Consider the following 16,851-nt stretch of genomic DNA (forward strand, 5'->3'; position numbering starts at 1 on the left):
CTGACAGCTCCCGGGATCAGCCCAGTGGCTCTCTGCCATTGGCTCAGTGCAATGGACCGGCAACGCTGCGCGGTATAACAACACTATGCCTGTGAGAGGCAGCAGCTCAGACTCCTTCAGCAAAGCCACGGAGATGCTGCTGCCGCTCCCGCCGCTGCGCCGCCGCCGCCGCCTCCTCCCGCCAGCGCTGCCCTGAGACCGCGGGAGACTCTGGCCCGTGCCCCCGGGCGCCTGCAATTCCCGTGCGTGTCTCCCCGCGAGGGGAGGGGCACCGAGCTCTGCCAGGCGGAGCAGTTGGGCGGCTGGGTTAATTGTCGAGATTAGCCGGAGCTGGTCGGTGTACATGCCGGCGGGGCTCTGTTTCCTCCGGTCCCCTCAGCGCAGCACCGTCCCTCCGCCCGGCCGGGGTCCGCCTGAGCTGCCGGCACGGGGGTGCATGGAAGCGGCTGCAGGGGAGGCGGCGGCTGCCCCATGGAGTGTTACTACATTGTCATCAGCTCCACGCACCTCAGCAATGGGCACTTCCGCAACATCAAGGGAGTTTTCCGAGGGCCTCTCAGCAAGAACGGGAACAAAACTCTGGTAATGTCTCCTTTTCTACCTCCCGCCCTCCCCCCTCGCATCCCTCCCCAGCAGCGGCTCGACGTGCAGGTCGCTGAGGGGGGGGGGGCACTGCCATTGATGCAGCCCGCTGTAGTGCTGGACGGTTCTGGGTAGGGTGTCGCTGGTGCCGATGGTGTAACGGGGACCTGGTCCCATCTCCAGTGGCACGGTTGGTTGAATGACTCTCTTTCTAGAGCACTGAGACTCCCTTCTTGGGATAGGAGTTCCCACTAATTTTACATATTCACTCGGACTCCCCGGGGACAGGACTTTAGCCACCCCAAAGAGTTCCCTGCATGTTCTTTTAGCTTTCTCCGATTTGGGGCTCTGTGAATGGGGATCCCAGAAACCCAGCTTGGAAAGGGCATGCAGGCTGCATGGCTGGGTGAAGTGTCACTTTCAGTCCTTTAACCTAGGATTGCAGAGTCTTTAACAAGCTGGAAACTTACCTGGTGATGTTCCCAACACACAACTCAGTAAAATGGTGTGGATCTCCAGTTTGGAATCGAGTATGATGGGTGATTTCATCTATCCAAGATGTCTATGCCAATTAGAAAGTCTTTGGTTTCTAGAAAGTAAGGGAAGAGACAGAAAGAATCAGTTGTTTGAGGCCTAAACTTCCTGAGCAGGGAGAGACAGTTGTTCAGGAATGACTTCAGAATCCATCTCATTGGTAGTATAGACAGTTTTAACACAGAATTGCTTAGGAGTCTTGGTTAGATACACTGCAAAGGCTTGGTTCATAGCCTGCGCATTAAGATTATATTTGTATAAAATGTGCAGTACTTCATTTATTGGTTCGGCATCTCTTCAGGTTCCAGTAGTTTTGTTTACTTGTTTGTGCTCAGAGCGTTTTGGTTTCTGGACTTACTGGATATGAAGTCTTATAGTGTGAGGAGACTGGAAGGATGAAGTCCATGCTTACAAGTGCCACACTGCCCATGAAAATATAGGTAATGCAGGAACACTACAAACTGAGTGAGTTACTTCATGTAACAGCTCAATGAAAATGAAACAAAGTATCAGCAGATATCTGCAGGATACCACAGAACTGGAAGTAGGACTTAAACAATATCGTTTATCACTCTCCTTCATCACCTTATTCTAAATTTCCTTTTGTTAAAATGGAACAGCACTTGTTCACTGTATATTTCCCTGGAATGCATGACCTGTATTAACATTTGCTAAAGTTGGCAAGCTTGCAGCTTCTCCCTAAATAAAGAGATTAAGGCAAGCTTTTGAGCCAAGTCATAAAAATAGTAACTACTACAAGAGTATCTGAAACCGTCTTTGGTTTGTCCCAAACTGAAGGGCTACTGATGTTGGAAAATTGATGGAAGAGGTATTTCAGTGGCATATACTTTACAGTCTTCTTATTAGGGAAGTATCCTATTCCCTGAAATTAAACAGATAATGGTAGAATTCTTGTGATTGCAGTCAATGCATGTATTTAGTGGCTAGGCTGCAAAATCAAAAATCCAGTATAGAAATGTTTGACAAATTGAAAATTTGGTACAAAATAGTGCCTATATTAAACTGACTATTGAACTACTGGAGGAAAGATGAGTCAGGCAAGATTAATTGATAAAAAGTCTGATACAACTTTTGAACTGTGTGTTTATGAAGTAATACCTATAATTTATACAACCTCAGCTGTACTATTGTCTCTTCTCTTAAATATCTGACAATCTTCTTTTTAATGCTTATGTAATAAAATAGCTTATAAAATTAACAATTCTGTTTATCTTAAATTCAAGTAATTAGTAGCTAAAATAATATTGGAAAGAAAGCATATGTGTTTAATTTAGTAATTTCAAATGAATTGCACAGGGTTTCAAACATTTAGTTATTTTCATTCTGAAAGTAAATGTAAAGTTACACTGATATTTGGCAAGATATTCACACACAAGAGAACTAAGTAATAAATATGCTATTTATTAAATGAATTGCTACTGAAGAGTTTAATGTAAAACTTTAAACCTAATATATCCCCTTTGTCATACTCAACTTGGAATATAACTGTAAAATAATTATCCAGTAAAAAGGTTCCTAGTTTTTTTAAAAAGGAAAATTAAATTCTTGATTTCAGCTTCTATATTCTTCATAATAAATTCCTTAACGTACAAAACAAATGACATAAAGTAGAGATACCAGGAGTAATATTTTCTCTATGAGTAATTTCAAATTAAAATAATATTTAGCTGTGATCTAATCTGGTTTGTCTATATAAGAAGGATTTTTAAAGTTCATTTATTTTATGAAGGAGTTAAATCACTATAAATAATAAGGAAAAGCTGCAATAACTCTACCTCATGCTCTAAACAATAATTCACATTTTACTCAGTTTCTATTTGTAAATCAAACATTAAATCATTTCACAGAGAATCAATCACTTTGAATATAAATAGACTTCATTAACATGTTTTAAAGATGTAAATGTTTGTTTTAAGGCAAATTCTATATTATGGCCTTGGGAGTTTTCTTAAGAATACACTGTCTTCTCTTGTAGTCTGATGTCCTCCCTCACCCGACTCCTTGTCCATCCTCCTGAAATGAGATAGGATGGACATAATCCATTCTTAAAATATAAAGGATACAAAAAGTGTGAGAAGAGCTGAAGCATGTGCCTTTCTCTTTTGCTCTAAGTCATTCAGTTCATTGTCATTTACACCTCTAACCCAAAAGCTAAGGTTGCCAACCCTCCAGGATTGTCCTGGAGTCTCCAGGAATTAAAGATTAATCTTTTAAATTAAAGATTATGTCATGTAATGAAACCTCTAGGAATACATCCAACCAAAATTGGCAACCCTACTAAAAGCAGATTGTCAAAGTGACGGTTTTCTTGTGAGTTGGGGAGAACACTAAAGCAACTGTCTATATAGTGTTGAATCATTTCTGTGAAAAAGTTAGCATATATTAAGACTTACTTTGCCTATGCCCTGAAGGGATTAATTATAATATTCTGCAAGGAAACAGGAGACTATATTTGCTAAAGTTATCAAAGACATCTCCCAAAAAGCAGGAAAGGGAAGCACATACACAAAAGAGGGAGTGGGAATGGCTTTTTATCCATATTTTTGTGACATTGAAATAAACAGTCTGATTGAGTTGGATGGAAACAACTTACTGATTTTAGCCCAGCTACCAAACTACAGTAGCACTCTGGCGGCAGGAGTGGAAGGGCCCCAGAACTGCTGCTGGAAGCTGTTTTTATTTTGGAGTAATTTGTACCACTGGCCAATAGGGGTCACTGCTGAGCAGAGTGTCTTCCTGCCTGCCCACTGCTCTAGCTGCCCCTTGCAGGTTCATCTATTTCCTTCTGTACTCTGCTGGACTGCATGGCACAGTGAGAAGGCTGCCCAGAGAGCTGTGTTCACTAGTGAGCGTCCCCCCTGCTCCCTTGGATGAAAGGGAGAGGCAGAGAGACTACTCTGTGGACTTCCACTTTGTGTGGAGCACAGGCAGAAAATCTCCCCAGGGCTTCCCCTGGTCTTCTGGTAGGACAGGATGGAAAAGCAAGGCAGAGCCTCAGAGCTTCTCTCTGCTTCTTGGTTAGGGAGAAGCAGAGGGGCCCTCCAGGGCTTCCTATAAGGGTTAGATGGGGAGGAGAGATGAGGCTAAGAGTTCCTTTCCCCTCTGATAGTAGGGGAGGAAAACCTCACCCTCCCACGTCTCCTCTGGTGTGGAGAAGAGGCAGAGACACACCCCTTTGAGACTTTTGGTGGGGAAAGGGGGAAAGTATAGTCCCCACTTTCCTCAGTGAGATGGAGGAAGAACAAGTTCCTTCTGTGCCCACAGATGGGGAAGAGAAGAAAATCAGTTGCTTCCACTGACACCTCTGGAGGATAACCTTTCTCCAGCCCCCAGGACATCAGTAATTCTTTTTGATAGATATGGCAATTTCCCCAATATCAGTGAAAAATCATACTGAATTAAGTTTAAGTAACTCTGGAGTCGATTGTATTAAAAATGCAAAGTTTATGTGTTATTGTGGAATTGTATGCAACTTCTATAGGGGGAGACGTGACCAGCGTAAACCCTGGGAAGTGTTATGATCTTCAAAGGACTATTTGAAACAATTGTGCCAGATAAGAATGAACTTATGGGACAAATAAACATAGATAGGTTTCCCAGGAAATCTCTAGGGGGAAATGTATACCAGTGTACCCAGACTGCAAGAACTCAGACTTAAGAAGTTTTGTCCTGAGGAGGGGAATTTTGTCTGCTGATTACTTGTTCCCAAAGTCGCAATATCAAAGACCAAACTGTATAAAGGAAGGACTCTCAGACTCATGGGTGTGCTTGTTCTGAGCGAACAGCTATTATAAACATGTAATCACAGAAGACCCCTTGGTGAGGCTTGAAATACTGATCATCTGTCAGCATCTTTCTTGGAGTTAGGGTCATCTCTGGTAAGCTTATTAGCATGTGTTCTTTACTTTTTTAAATATGTTTTCTCTGTAAAGCTTTCATCTTAAGAATAAATGTGCTTGCTTAGATAGAGCTTTGTGGTAACTTCTAACTGTGGGCAGTTATGGTGTTTATAGCCTCTGACAGGCCTGTTTAGCTGTCTGACTTGCTGGGGAACTCACAGTGTAGGCAAGGAACTGTACAGCCTGAAAAAACCTTGGTTATTAGAAAGAGAGTCTCTGCCTAAGAGGGTGATGGTTGAGGAGCCAGGAGATGCAGATGGAATTGCCCTGAACTGTGACACTTATATTGGAATTTTAGGAGAGAATGATGTGGAAGTGGAAGAGAAAGAGAGAAGGAGCACATGTAAAGGGGGAGAAAGAAAGAAAGGCTGCAGAAAAGAGGGTGTGATGGAGTAAACACTGAGAAGGGATGCAAGGAAAGTCAGAACATGGAGAAAGGGGATGGTAAGAAGGAACTAAGACAAGTGGGAGTGAAAGAAGAATAGATTTAATCAAACCAGAATCTATTATAAAAAATGAAATAGAAAAGGAAGCTCCAAGAGAATGTGTACAGGGAAAAGTGAGGCGGGGGAAAGTGAAGAAGGGATAGTGAAATGAAGAACATAACCAAAAGAGACCTAATAGGTTGATTTTTAGATGCAAATATGTTACCCACACATTATTGTAGGTTTTATGTTATGTGTATATGATATATATGCGTAGGCATCTTTGTATATTAACACCACTATGAGTGCCTGAGTAATATATTAACATATTTGGAGCAATCTAGTTTTGGTGAATCTTAGCCTCATTTAGTCTTCATCTGTGCCACTTGCCTCCCCAAACGCAGTCAGGTTCCCAGACATCTCCTGCTGCTCTCTTTTATATCAGTCAAAAACATGACAGTCTCTAAGTCTGAAAGATGAACCCCATTCTCCCAAAACAATTCTGGTGCCCCATATACTATGCCAGGATGTGAAATTACTGCCCCTCCTAGGGTCCCAAGGAATTTTGGCCACCTCCCTGTTCACATACCTCCTTGCCTTGTCCACCCTGGGGCAGGGGGGGACTCATTGCTCCCCGCCAGATCCTGTGCTGAAGCATGTCTGACCATACAATGTTAACTCCTGGAAAAATTTCAGGGATCAGCCTCAAGTCCCTCCTTGCTCTAAGCATTAGTTCTACCCCTTTAAGCATTCCCAAATAGTTTTCCCCAAGGTGTACCACAATTATATCTGGTGGCCGCTGACTGGCCCGCCTCAGCCTGTTCCATGAAAAAGGGAGGGTTAAGGCACAGGGCTGCCCCTTTCAAGCCCCTCATTCCCAGGAATGTGTCAGTGACCACGTTGTCCTTTTTGCAGCAGTTATCACTTCCCCCCACCCACGTCATAAAGCACAGTTCCCTTCATTTGGCCGTCCAGCCGTATTACCTCTCCTCCACCGCTTAAAGGGGCAGGGTGGTCATTCTTTGGAGCATAGCCTCTAAAATCCTAAAATTGCCTCAGATTGTTAATATAGCAAGTTCATTGAAAAAGGTTGGGGATAGAGTCTCTGGACTCTTCGTTGGAGTTTATCCTTCCACACCATACATCCTACCATCTGAAGCATTTGTTTTCGGACTATGTAGAATCTCTTTTTGATATTTATTCTACTATCTATTATATTATAAACCTGTTCAAAGGACTGAAACAGTAGTTAGTTTTGAGGTGAAAAGGAGAATTAATTGATTGCTCTTTGCTGTTTTGGGGCACAGGAGCTGTTTGAAGAGACAAATTTAAAAATGAAGAAAACCATACATGTAAATGTAATTAATCAAGGAAAAAAATGTCTGTTTTGGGCCACCGAAGTTTCTTGTTATAAAACACATTTAGTTGTGTTTTGCAAGAACCAAAACTTTTGTCCTAATGAGCTTGCTTTGTAAACCATTCCACTTGAGAAAAGTGTGCTATACAAAACACAGAAACATGACACATTTATACAAGGAAAACATTTCAGATGCATCTCAAAATATATGAATTAATCTTTCTGATGGTTTTCCAAATTTGTCTTCCTATATTTACTCATTACCCAAATTATTTGTTTAAAACAAGGGCTTAATATTTTATTCCCATTTTTCCTCTTTTTAATCTTTGATTGAAGTCCTAATGTTAAATCACAATTATATTACTAAAATAGACTAATGTACTAATCATAGAATATTAGGGTTGGAAGAGACCTCAGGAGGTCATCTAGTCCAACCCCCTGCTCAAAGCAGGACCAACACCAACTAAATCATCCCATCCAGAGCTTTGTCAAGCTGGCCTTAAAGGCCTAAGGATGGAGATTCCACCACCTCACTAAGTAACCCATTCCAGTACTTCATGCGCCTCTCCCCACCAGTAAAACAGTTTTTTCCTAATATCCAACCTAGACCTCCCCAACTGCGGCTAGAGACCATTGCTCCTTGTTCTGTCATCTGCCACCACTGAGAACAGCCTAGCTCCATCCTCTTTGGAACCCCCCTTCAGGTAGTTGAAGGCTGCTATCAAATCCCCCCTCACTCTTCTCTTCTGTAGACTAAATAAGACCAGTTCCCTCAGCCTCTCCTCATAAGTCATGTGCCCTAGCCCCCTAATCATTTTTGTTGCCCTCCGCAGGACTCTCTCCAATATGTCCACATCCTTTCTGTCGTGGGAGGGGCAAAAACTGGACTCAGTACTCCAGTTGTGGCCTCACCAGTGCCAAATAGAGGGGAATAATCATTTCCCTCGATCTGCTGGCAATGCTCCTACTAATGCAGCCCAATATGCAGTTAGCCTTCTTGGCAACAAGGGCACACTATTGACTCATATCCAGCTTCTCGTCCACTGTAATCCCGAGGTCCATTTCTACAGAACTGCTGCTTAGCCAGTCAGTGCCCAGCCTGTAGCAGTGCACGAGATTCTTCCATCCTAAGTGCAGGACTTTGCACGTGTCTTTGCTGAACCTCATCAGATATCTTTTGGCCCAATCCTTCAGTTTGTCTAGGTCACTCTGGACCCTATCCCTATGCTCCAGCATATCTACCTCTCCCCCCAGTTTAGTGTCATCTGTGAACTTGCTGAGGGTTCAGTCCATGCCATCATCCAGATCATTAATAATCACAAGAGTTTGATTTCATTCAAGGAGAGGAGAAGCTGGGTTATGAAAGCTCATATTAAAACACAAATACAAAAGAGAAAACAGAAAAATACAAGCTTCTTTCCCTTCCTCTCGAGATGGCTCCAGAATATCAATCCAACTTTAACAGTCAAAGCAATAGATCTAACTTTGATGTAACTCATTTTAATGTCAACAATTTTATATATAAGTGATAATTAAAGCAGACATCTTTTGTTTGGTCATCTGTTCCGTATATTACCATTCATTATGTATATAAAATATTTATTTTAAATAAATCCAAAGAAACTTTCTGCTGCCCTCGATTCAATTTTAATTCATGATCTTTTTGTTTTTTAAGTATTAGCTAGCTGTGGGCTGCAACCACTTGCCACCATCAATGACTTTGGTGGAATTTTCCTCAGTAATTATTGTTTGCAGGATAGGGTCTGAATTTAGAACTCATTGTAACATTACGGAAGTCCAGTACAAGTCTTTGCACTGACTTAAATGATATTTGGATTGGGGCCTAATAAAAATTTGCAACAAGCTGTTCACTTTCTTTTTGGATCTTCTAAACTTACATACAATCACCATTTAGTAACCTCTTTGTATGCTCTAGAGGTCAGGTCTAACTAATCTGTCTTCACAATTCATATTCCCAAACTGTGGCTGCTCTCTTGCAACTTTTTAATCTCATCAGAGGTTGACAAGTTGTGTGAAGGGATACCTATCTGGACAAATAAATCAGTTGTTTGGAGTTAAGCACAGGCTGATTTGTTAAGCCCCCTCAGAAATGTCCTTCAGAATTGCAAACAATATTTTAAGGGATTTATTCTAGTTACACATGCAATTCCCTACTAGATCAGAGGGAGAATTGACCTTTAAAAGTGGTCCTCTAAGTAGCTAGTCTGCTAATTTTCAATTGGAGGGCTAGATCCTCAGCTGGTATCAGTCGTTGGAGCTCAGTTCATTACAGTAAAGCTAAGATGATTTATAGCACCATTCTAAGAGTTCAGAGTAGCAGCCGTGTTAGTCTGTATCTGCAAAAAGAAAAGGAGTACTTGTGGTACCTTAGAGACTAACAAATTTATTTGAGCATAAGCTTTCGTGAGCTACAGCTCACCACTGAATGCATCAGATTAAGTGAGCTGTAGCTCACGAAAGCTTATGCTCAAATAAATTTGTTAGTCTCTAAGGTGCCACAAGTACTCCTTTTCTTTTTTCTAAGAGTTTGTTAGTCTTTTGTTTTATTTTTACTGTTATGTGACATTTTGCATTATTTTCTAAATTTCTAATGACTATCTTTAAGGACCTGCTCCTAATTCCAGTGAAGTCAATGGCAGAAGTCACTAGCCCCGATCTTCAGCTAGTATAAATTGCTACTCAAATTTATGCCATTTGAGAATCTGGCTCATTGACTTCAGTAGGAAGTGGATTGAGTCCTAAAGTCAAAAGTTTCATGGCTTAGGCATCTAAATAAGTGGTCATATTTTCAAAGATTCATAACACATGCAGCTTTCATTAAGGATGGACAACTTATTTAAATACTTTAATATGTATTTGAGTGCCTAATGTTTAGTCACTCATGAAAATTTTGGCTTAAGTGTTGACTACACCTTCTGTGATTATTGGTATGAGAGATCAAAATAAGTATCTTGCATATCTTTAAATGTCTGTCTGTTTACTGAACAAGTCTTTTATGAATTTAAAAAAATAAATAAAATAAATTGTAAGTCTCCAATTCCCAGCGTCTATTGATGTTTTTATAAAAACTCCATGGGGTTGAAAATAATGATATACTAGTGCATTCTGAAAATGCCATCTGTTGCTCAGGCTGTTTGTTGTCTTTGTCTCTTCTACATTTTTAGAATACTGCTGTATTCACAGCTCAGCTAAAGTAAATAGGTTTTCATGTCCACCACAACATATTTTATGATCAATTTCATTACAAATATTTTCAGTTCAGTACATTTAAAAAGTAATTTTTAAAAATATCACTTTCCTGTAGTAAAGTAATGGAGTTAGCATAGTTCAACAAATAGCCATGTAAGTGACAAATTCGTTGGAAATACATGTATAATACAAACAAGTAACTAAATCTGTCATAAATTGTGTTAATTATTAAAGAAAAAAATCTCAATAGACTGCTTGCCATACAGTGTAGATTCCGTTGTTGAAAATAAAATAATTAAAAAGTTCACTAAACTTGTGTTCTCTGTCATTCTCTGCTATAACTAAATGTATTATAATCTACATTTCATATCCTACATTTTGATATTATTTATTCTAATACCCCATTTCAATTATTAGAGTAAAATTGGCTACATATAGACTGAATCCTTCAAACATTTACTGCTGCATGTAGTGTTTACTACTGTGAGTAGCCCCATTGTTTTCAAAATAAGACACGTGCTTCTGGCTGGAGAATCATGGATACTGACCAGCTAAAGCCTCAATTTGGCAAAGTACTTAAGCATAAGCTTAAGTCCCAGTGACTTCAATGAGACTATTTGGATGCTTAAAGTTACCCACTCACTTAAGTGCTTTTTTGAACCAGACCATACTCTTTGTTATATTTACCATTGTCTTCTATGAGACACTTCATGGTAGTAAATACTAGATCTGTAGTGCACATTTGAAGAATTGGGTCTTTGATCTGTAGCATGAGTGTATTTTACAATGGCTTAACCAGAATTTTACAGAATTTGATATACCATATGATTTTCAAGTTGCACAACATCAAGTTGGATGTTTAAACCTGCATTCTTCTGTTGTTTCTAATCCATCATCTGGAATTTTTAATGCCATTTAGTATTTTAATATGTTTAGATAATCTGGGTTTAAAAAAGTTCAAATCTCATCTATATGACAGTTCATGTGAATGTCCTAATTCAATAAAGTATTAAAACGATGCAAAAAGATAATTATCCTACTCAGTTCAGCTCTAATAGCCAATCACACTTACATGTACAATAATTGTAGAAAACTAGTCAGTCATTAAATAAACAGAATGTTTTTATAAAATGAAAATAAGTTAAGATCTAAAATCTGTTCTTGTCTATTTTTAGAATGCTGACTAAAATCTTTGATAAGAATTTTAGTTGTGTAATATGTTTTAGTGATGTTCCTAAGTTTTATTGAAAAAAGGACATTTTGAAACTGTTCTATCCACAGGAAGGTTATAGTATATTGACTTCATAGGAGATTGTTTTACTGTGAAACCAATACCTTTCTGAAGCTCCTGTGCGTTATAATAGGAACCAAAGGTTCCTTGTAGCCACACCCACATTAGTCAGTTCCCTTGTCTCTGCCCCAATGGTGACACACAGATGCATTGTTATTCCTGAAATGATTGTCCTTTCACTAGTGCTTGGGGAATTTGAAGAGTACAAGAAGGGTAAAAAAAGCTCTCAATTGGCTATATGTGAAAATAGTCAAGAAGAGTGCTTAAGACACATGCTGAACAAGGCCTCAATGCTGCAGTTAGCTCCTATATCCAAATGGAGGCCCATTGATTTTAGTTTCAGAATAGCAGCCGTGTTAGTCTGTATCCGCAAAAAGAAAAGGAGTACTTGTGGCACCTTAGAGACTAACAACTTTATTTGAGCGTAAGCTTTCGTGAGCTACAGCTCACTTCATCGGATTCATGCCGTGGAAAATCAGTGGGGAGATTTTATATACACAGAGAACGTGAAACAATGGGTGTTACCATACACACTGTAACGAGAGTGATCAGGTAAGGTGAGCTATTGCGTTTCCTGGGGCAGGGGCTTATTGAGCAAAGCTCATTACACTGTCGGGGTCTAAATCTATAAAGGAAAATGGATCTCTGAAAAAACTCTGACTTCTATGCCATAGGCACTGTAAAATTCTCAAAGCCCACAGCAGTGGAATTCCCACATAATTGCCTACAAAGTGACCCTGGCACTCTCCTCACAACCACTGGCTTCAGACAGTGTCTCCACTTTACAAGCCTATAATCTTTTCAGGTGCTCTGCTGTTTTTTCTCCTGTATCTCCTGTTTGCACAAGTCTATTCCCATGCAAATATGTTCTGTGAGGTGATCCTCTGTTATACAAAGGCAAATAGATTGCAATTTCCATGGTCTAACATTAAAAGGCATCAAAAAGAAGGCAGAATAAAGGAGATGTGTCTCACTAGAGGACATCAGCAGAGGGACAGTCATGGAGCATGGCATTATTAGATGCAGTTACTGAGCTGGGTGCCAGTGCATTGGCATTTAGGTTTAGCCTCCTGGCTGTTGTATTTATGCAGATCACTTATACCAACTTTATTTAGGCACTAGCTGGCAAATAAGTGCAGTGTAATTTTTGCTAACCATATCCCTTTCTGGATCAGCCACGTCACTTAGAGAGTTTACACATGAACTCACAGAGCCAGTTTGTGAAACTGCAACTTAAACCTATTGGGCAGAAGAGGAGAATATCTTCAGACATATAGAAGGGGTAAGGTTCAGACTTATAGAAGGGGTAAGGAGTAAGGTTGCCAGTGGTAAGGTTTAAAAGTAATTTTACACAGGTACAGTTGGCTCTGTGTGTTGCAACACAGTGGACAATCAAGTCCACTGTCAATGAATATCTTTCTAACTTGGGATATTCTTGCTCTTGTGGCTAAATTAGATCTTCTGTAGTTTAATAACTGCAGTCAAAATGCCTACATAGTCAGATCTTCTCTTATGAAGAATTATTTTAAACTAATTATTTTTTGTTTGCTTGCTTGTTTCTAAGTGATTTAGTGGTCATGACAAGTACCAGACTGACAGCTCTGGAGACCTGTCTTTTATCTACAGAACCAGTACAGCAAGGATAGCCAAAGTGCAAGTGTTTCTATAAAATGATTCATCTGTGTGCCTCCACCTGATCTGGAGGGACTACTTCTAAGGGTTGGAAAGGTAGTTCTCTATGCATACCTAGCTGATCCTTGGCTTTTATTTGCTGAGGTTCCAACAAGAGTGCTAGATACTGAAAAATCTATGAACACTAATTAATCTGGTCATTTAAACATTCACAATCATTTTACCTCATAATTCATCAGCCTGAAATTAAGTAATATTCCCTAAATAAGATTATTATTTGGATAAAATATTTTGTTAGACCATGTCCATTATACAGTATAGGATTTGTCATAAAAGAGAAAAATGGGTCAAGATGTTCATTTTCCAATCTTATGACTGTCCAGCTCTGTCTTTCAAAGTCTTAATGTTAGGCAGTTCATAATTTGCAGGTTTACCTTCCATCCGTCTTCATAAAACTGCTTTTCAGTGGTAAAAGAAAATTAAATGATCTGCAGTTTTTAAATATCATGTCTGGTTAGATTCAGTTGCTTCTAAATTTATTCTCCACTAATTGCTGGCTGTGCTGCAGAGGAGTGGAAGGGTGAAAATGAAGAGCACCTTATGATGTGTGAACAGGGAATGATCAGGAAGAAGTCTGAACAGCACATTGGTAGCAGTTGCAAAGGAACATTCCTCCTTTTCATTTAATGTAGTCCAGGAGTAAATTTATCATCATCTGCAAAGGCAGAGATTCTGTAAAGGTAGTTACCAGCTTTGATAACAAACTTCTTTAGACCAGCAGACTTGTCAGTCACTTGAGTTAATCAATTCAGATGTCTCATAGCCTCAACTTAAAAGTTATCATTTTGTATCTAGGAATTTAATATTTGGACTACATATGCTCTAACATAATTTGCTCTTAACACAGTATTAATACAGAGGGGGGAAAGCGAAACTGACAGAATTCATTAAAAACATCTTTTAATTAATTAAATTAGAGAAGACTTAAAATAAAACCTTTGGACATAGTAAATTATAACACCCTGAATGATTAATGCAAAGTTTTTATATTTTTTTTAGTCTTAAAATTATAGCATGTAAAGGTATTAATTGAGAGAATGATATGTACAGAATGTGACATTACAAATACTGTGGCTTGCTTCCTGGGCCAAAAAATGTAAAGCAAAGAACATATTTTAAATGCTATTGTAAATAACTTCATATTGTGCCACAGACCAATAATTCAATATATTTGTTACTGTGATCTGGAGAAACTTTTTCAAATGTGCTTTTTAATGCTTTTACAGTGATAAATTGATTGAAATAATGAATTTTGTAACTTCACTTATTAAATCTGCTGTGGAAATTAACAATGCAAATAAATATTTCATAAGAATTATTCAAAATAATTTACAAAACTAAGGAAGCTTCTATTTTTGTTTGAACAATGAACTGTAACCATTTAGCAGAAAATAGTTCTGACACAATCCAATAACTATTAAAAAGCAGCAATTCATTATACTGCATATGTAATTTAAATTATTAGTTCTTTTAAACAAATTATGGTAGCTGTCATGGTGGGCTTAATATGCTACCAAGTTAGTGATGGAATATATTGCTCAGTAGTTCAGGATTCTGCCTTTTTCATATTGATCTGTCAACAGCAGCTGTAATTTTGGGAACAGTTCTCCCCAGAAGGAAGAAAAATGCAGAGAATATTTGGCTGTTCTTTTGCTGCAGAATTGGCACACTAAATAATTTGACAGCCATTTAGCTGTGGGGCAGCCAAAAGTTATATTGCTCCTTCTCTCTCCCCCACACACATGGACTCTGCAGAGCACTTAACAAGGCTTCTGGTGAATGTCTGGTGTTGGGGTGTGTGGAGGGATGAGGAAAACATTAGCAAACACATATTGCCAGATAAACAAATGACAGTTTCAGAGAGTCAGCAAACAGACTTAAAGGGAATGACAAAGGTATTGCAGCAAGTTTAATTTAAAGAGACTCTGCCAAGGTTATCTCAAGTTTCACTGGCATAGTAGTGTTTTGTAGCTTATTGAATGGTGCAGAGATAAGGACTTGCCACCAACAGGGTAACTGTTTAGCATTTTGAAATCCTATGAAAACACCTATGTTTTCTCTGGGGTATAAAGTGTCAAGACAAAATAAGTAGGAATAGTCCTCTGAAGTGTGCTGATTCTATTGTTATGCTGGCAATTGCTGATGAAGGTACAGTGCAGGTATACTGGACCTGCTCTATGAACAGATTAGAAGTATATGCACAAAACAATTTATGATGAACTCATAACTGATAAGAAACAGACACAGGGTGGTGAAAGGAAGCATTTAAAAATACTTTGTAAAGAACTCAGAGTTGCATAGTATTGACATAGAGTATTAAAACTATAGCTGCTGATTAAACTGTCCCCTCAATGTTCTTCCTGTCCCAAGAACATTACCTCCCTGCCCTTATACAAGTGTGAGGGGCAGCTGGCATAGCTGGCAAATGTCTAGATGGATCTGATTCTGCATTTCAGAAACCTTCGAAGATGAGGGAATTTGATTTCATTCAACTAGATCAATTACTTCATCCTGTGCAGAGGGACTCAGGGTATCAGCAGAAAGATATGTGTAAAGAGCCCTGGTCTAACTCTGATATGTTTTCCATACCCTACTACAAAGATCTGTCCTCTTGAAAGGTTGCTTTGAAAGAAGGATTCTCTATGCTGTGTTAGGAATAAGGAACATAAAGAAAAGAGAATGTTCTAATTCTTTTTGTTTATCTATTTATCTTGTTCCTCCCCTAATTAGGCCGTTCCTTTACTGAACTGGTGCAAGAACCAGGGGCAATTGTAGTCCTCATATTTGGGGGTGCTCAAAACTGCTCCCTTTGAATATCACTGGGGGTGCAAATTACCAGAAAGAGGTGGAAGGCCATAGCCCTATCTGCTCTGCTTTGGCCCTCAGACCTTGCCTGCCATGGAAAGGAGAGCATGTCTCCTGACAAGGGATGGTGCATGAGCATGCTTCCACTGTGCACTCAGGAGATCTGAGAGAAATTTTGTCTTCTGAGGTAGAGGTACATTGTGCCTTTAAGGTGGTGTGGTTTTGCACTACACACTATTTTACATGTGGGGAATCTGAGACAAATTGTGACTTTACCAAGGTCACAGAAGAAGTCTGGTGGTAGAGATGGAAATAGAACCAAGGTTTCCTGATTCCCAGTCATGCACCTGAACTGTGAGACCATGCTTCCTCTCCTCCTTTTTGCAAACTAACAGATTTTTAGTAAATGAAAAATTCACCTCTGGAATAATATCAGTTCCTGGGTATATCCAACATAAAAAGGCCCACTGGAGCACAATGCTTTATAAGTACATTGAAGCCATATGGTCTAGCATACTTGTAATATCACTTCAGTGGTTTAGAAATAACATGTTTATTAGCTATAATTACTTTGAAATTTTCATGCAGATGAATAGCCATAAGTGCTAAGTATGGTTTGGAGTTCCATGCAAAGCTTGTCACTGCTTTGCAGTGCAGTTCAGAAACAAGACAGGGTGATTAAAAATTAAACATTGTAAAGGCTCTTGAGTCGGCTCCTTTGTGTTAGCAGAGTTCTACTCTGATCATTACTTACAAATGCTGCGTCTTCTAACCTGTGATATCTGCATAGGAAAAATATGTTTTGGAAAGGCCATAAACACCTTCCTATTCATTCAAGGTTTCCCTTAAAGTAAGGAGAGGGATAAGAAATAAGGGAGGAAAGCATAGTTCACTATGAAATAAATACTGATACTTGAATATGTATTATGTGCTGCATATCTATAAAATTATAATAGAGCTGAAGTGTTGCACTTGTTATCATAGATTTGAGATTGATATCCTGACAGTGTTTCCCCCTACATGCTGCACTGCTGA

General features: G+C 39.3%; 1 protein-coding gene across 1 annotated transcript in view; it reads left to right on the forward strand.

Annotated features, from left to right (window-relative positions):
* Positions 1–471: 471 nt before the first annotated feature.
* ZNF804A (zinc finger protein 804A) overlaps positions 472–16,851 on the forward strand; it is a 226,267-nt gene continuing 209,887 nt past the window's right edge. The window contains exon 1 of the mRNA XM_077830576.1: positions 472–582. Within this exon, the coding sequence (XP_077686702.1) occupies positions 472–582 (111 nt within the window). The remainder of the gene's footprint in view (positions 583–16,851) is intronic.

This window comes from Eretmochelys imbricata, chromosome 11 (genome assembly GCF_965152235.1).
Source record: "Eretmochelys imbricata isolate rEreImb1 chromosome 11, rEreImb1.hap1, whole genome shotgun sequence".
NCBI lineage: Eukaryota > Metazoa > Chordata > Testudines > Cheloniidae > Eretmochelys > Eretmochelys imbricata.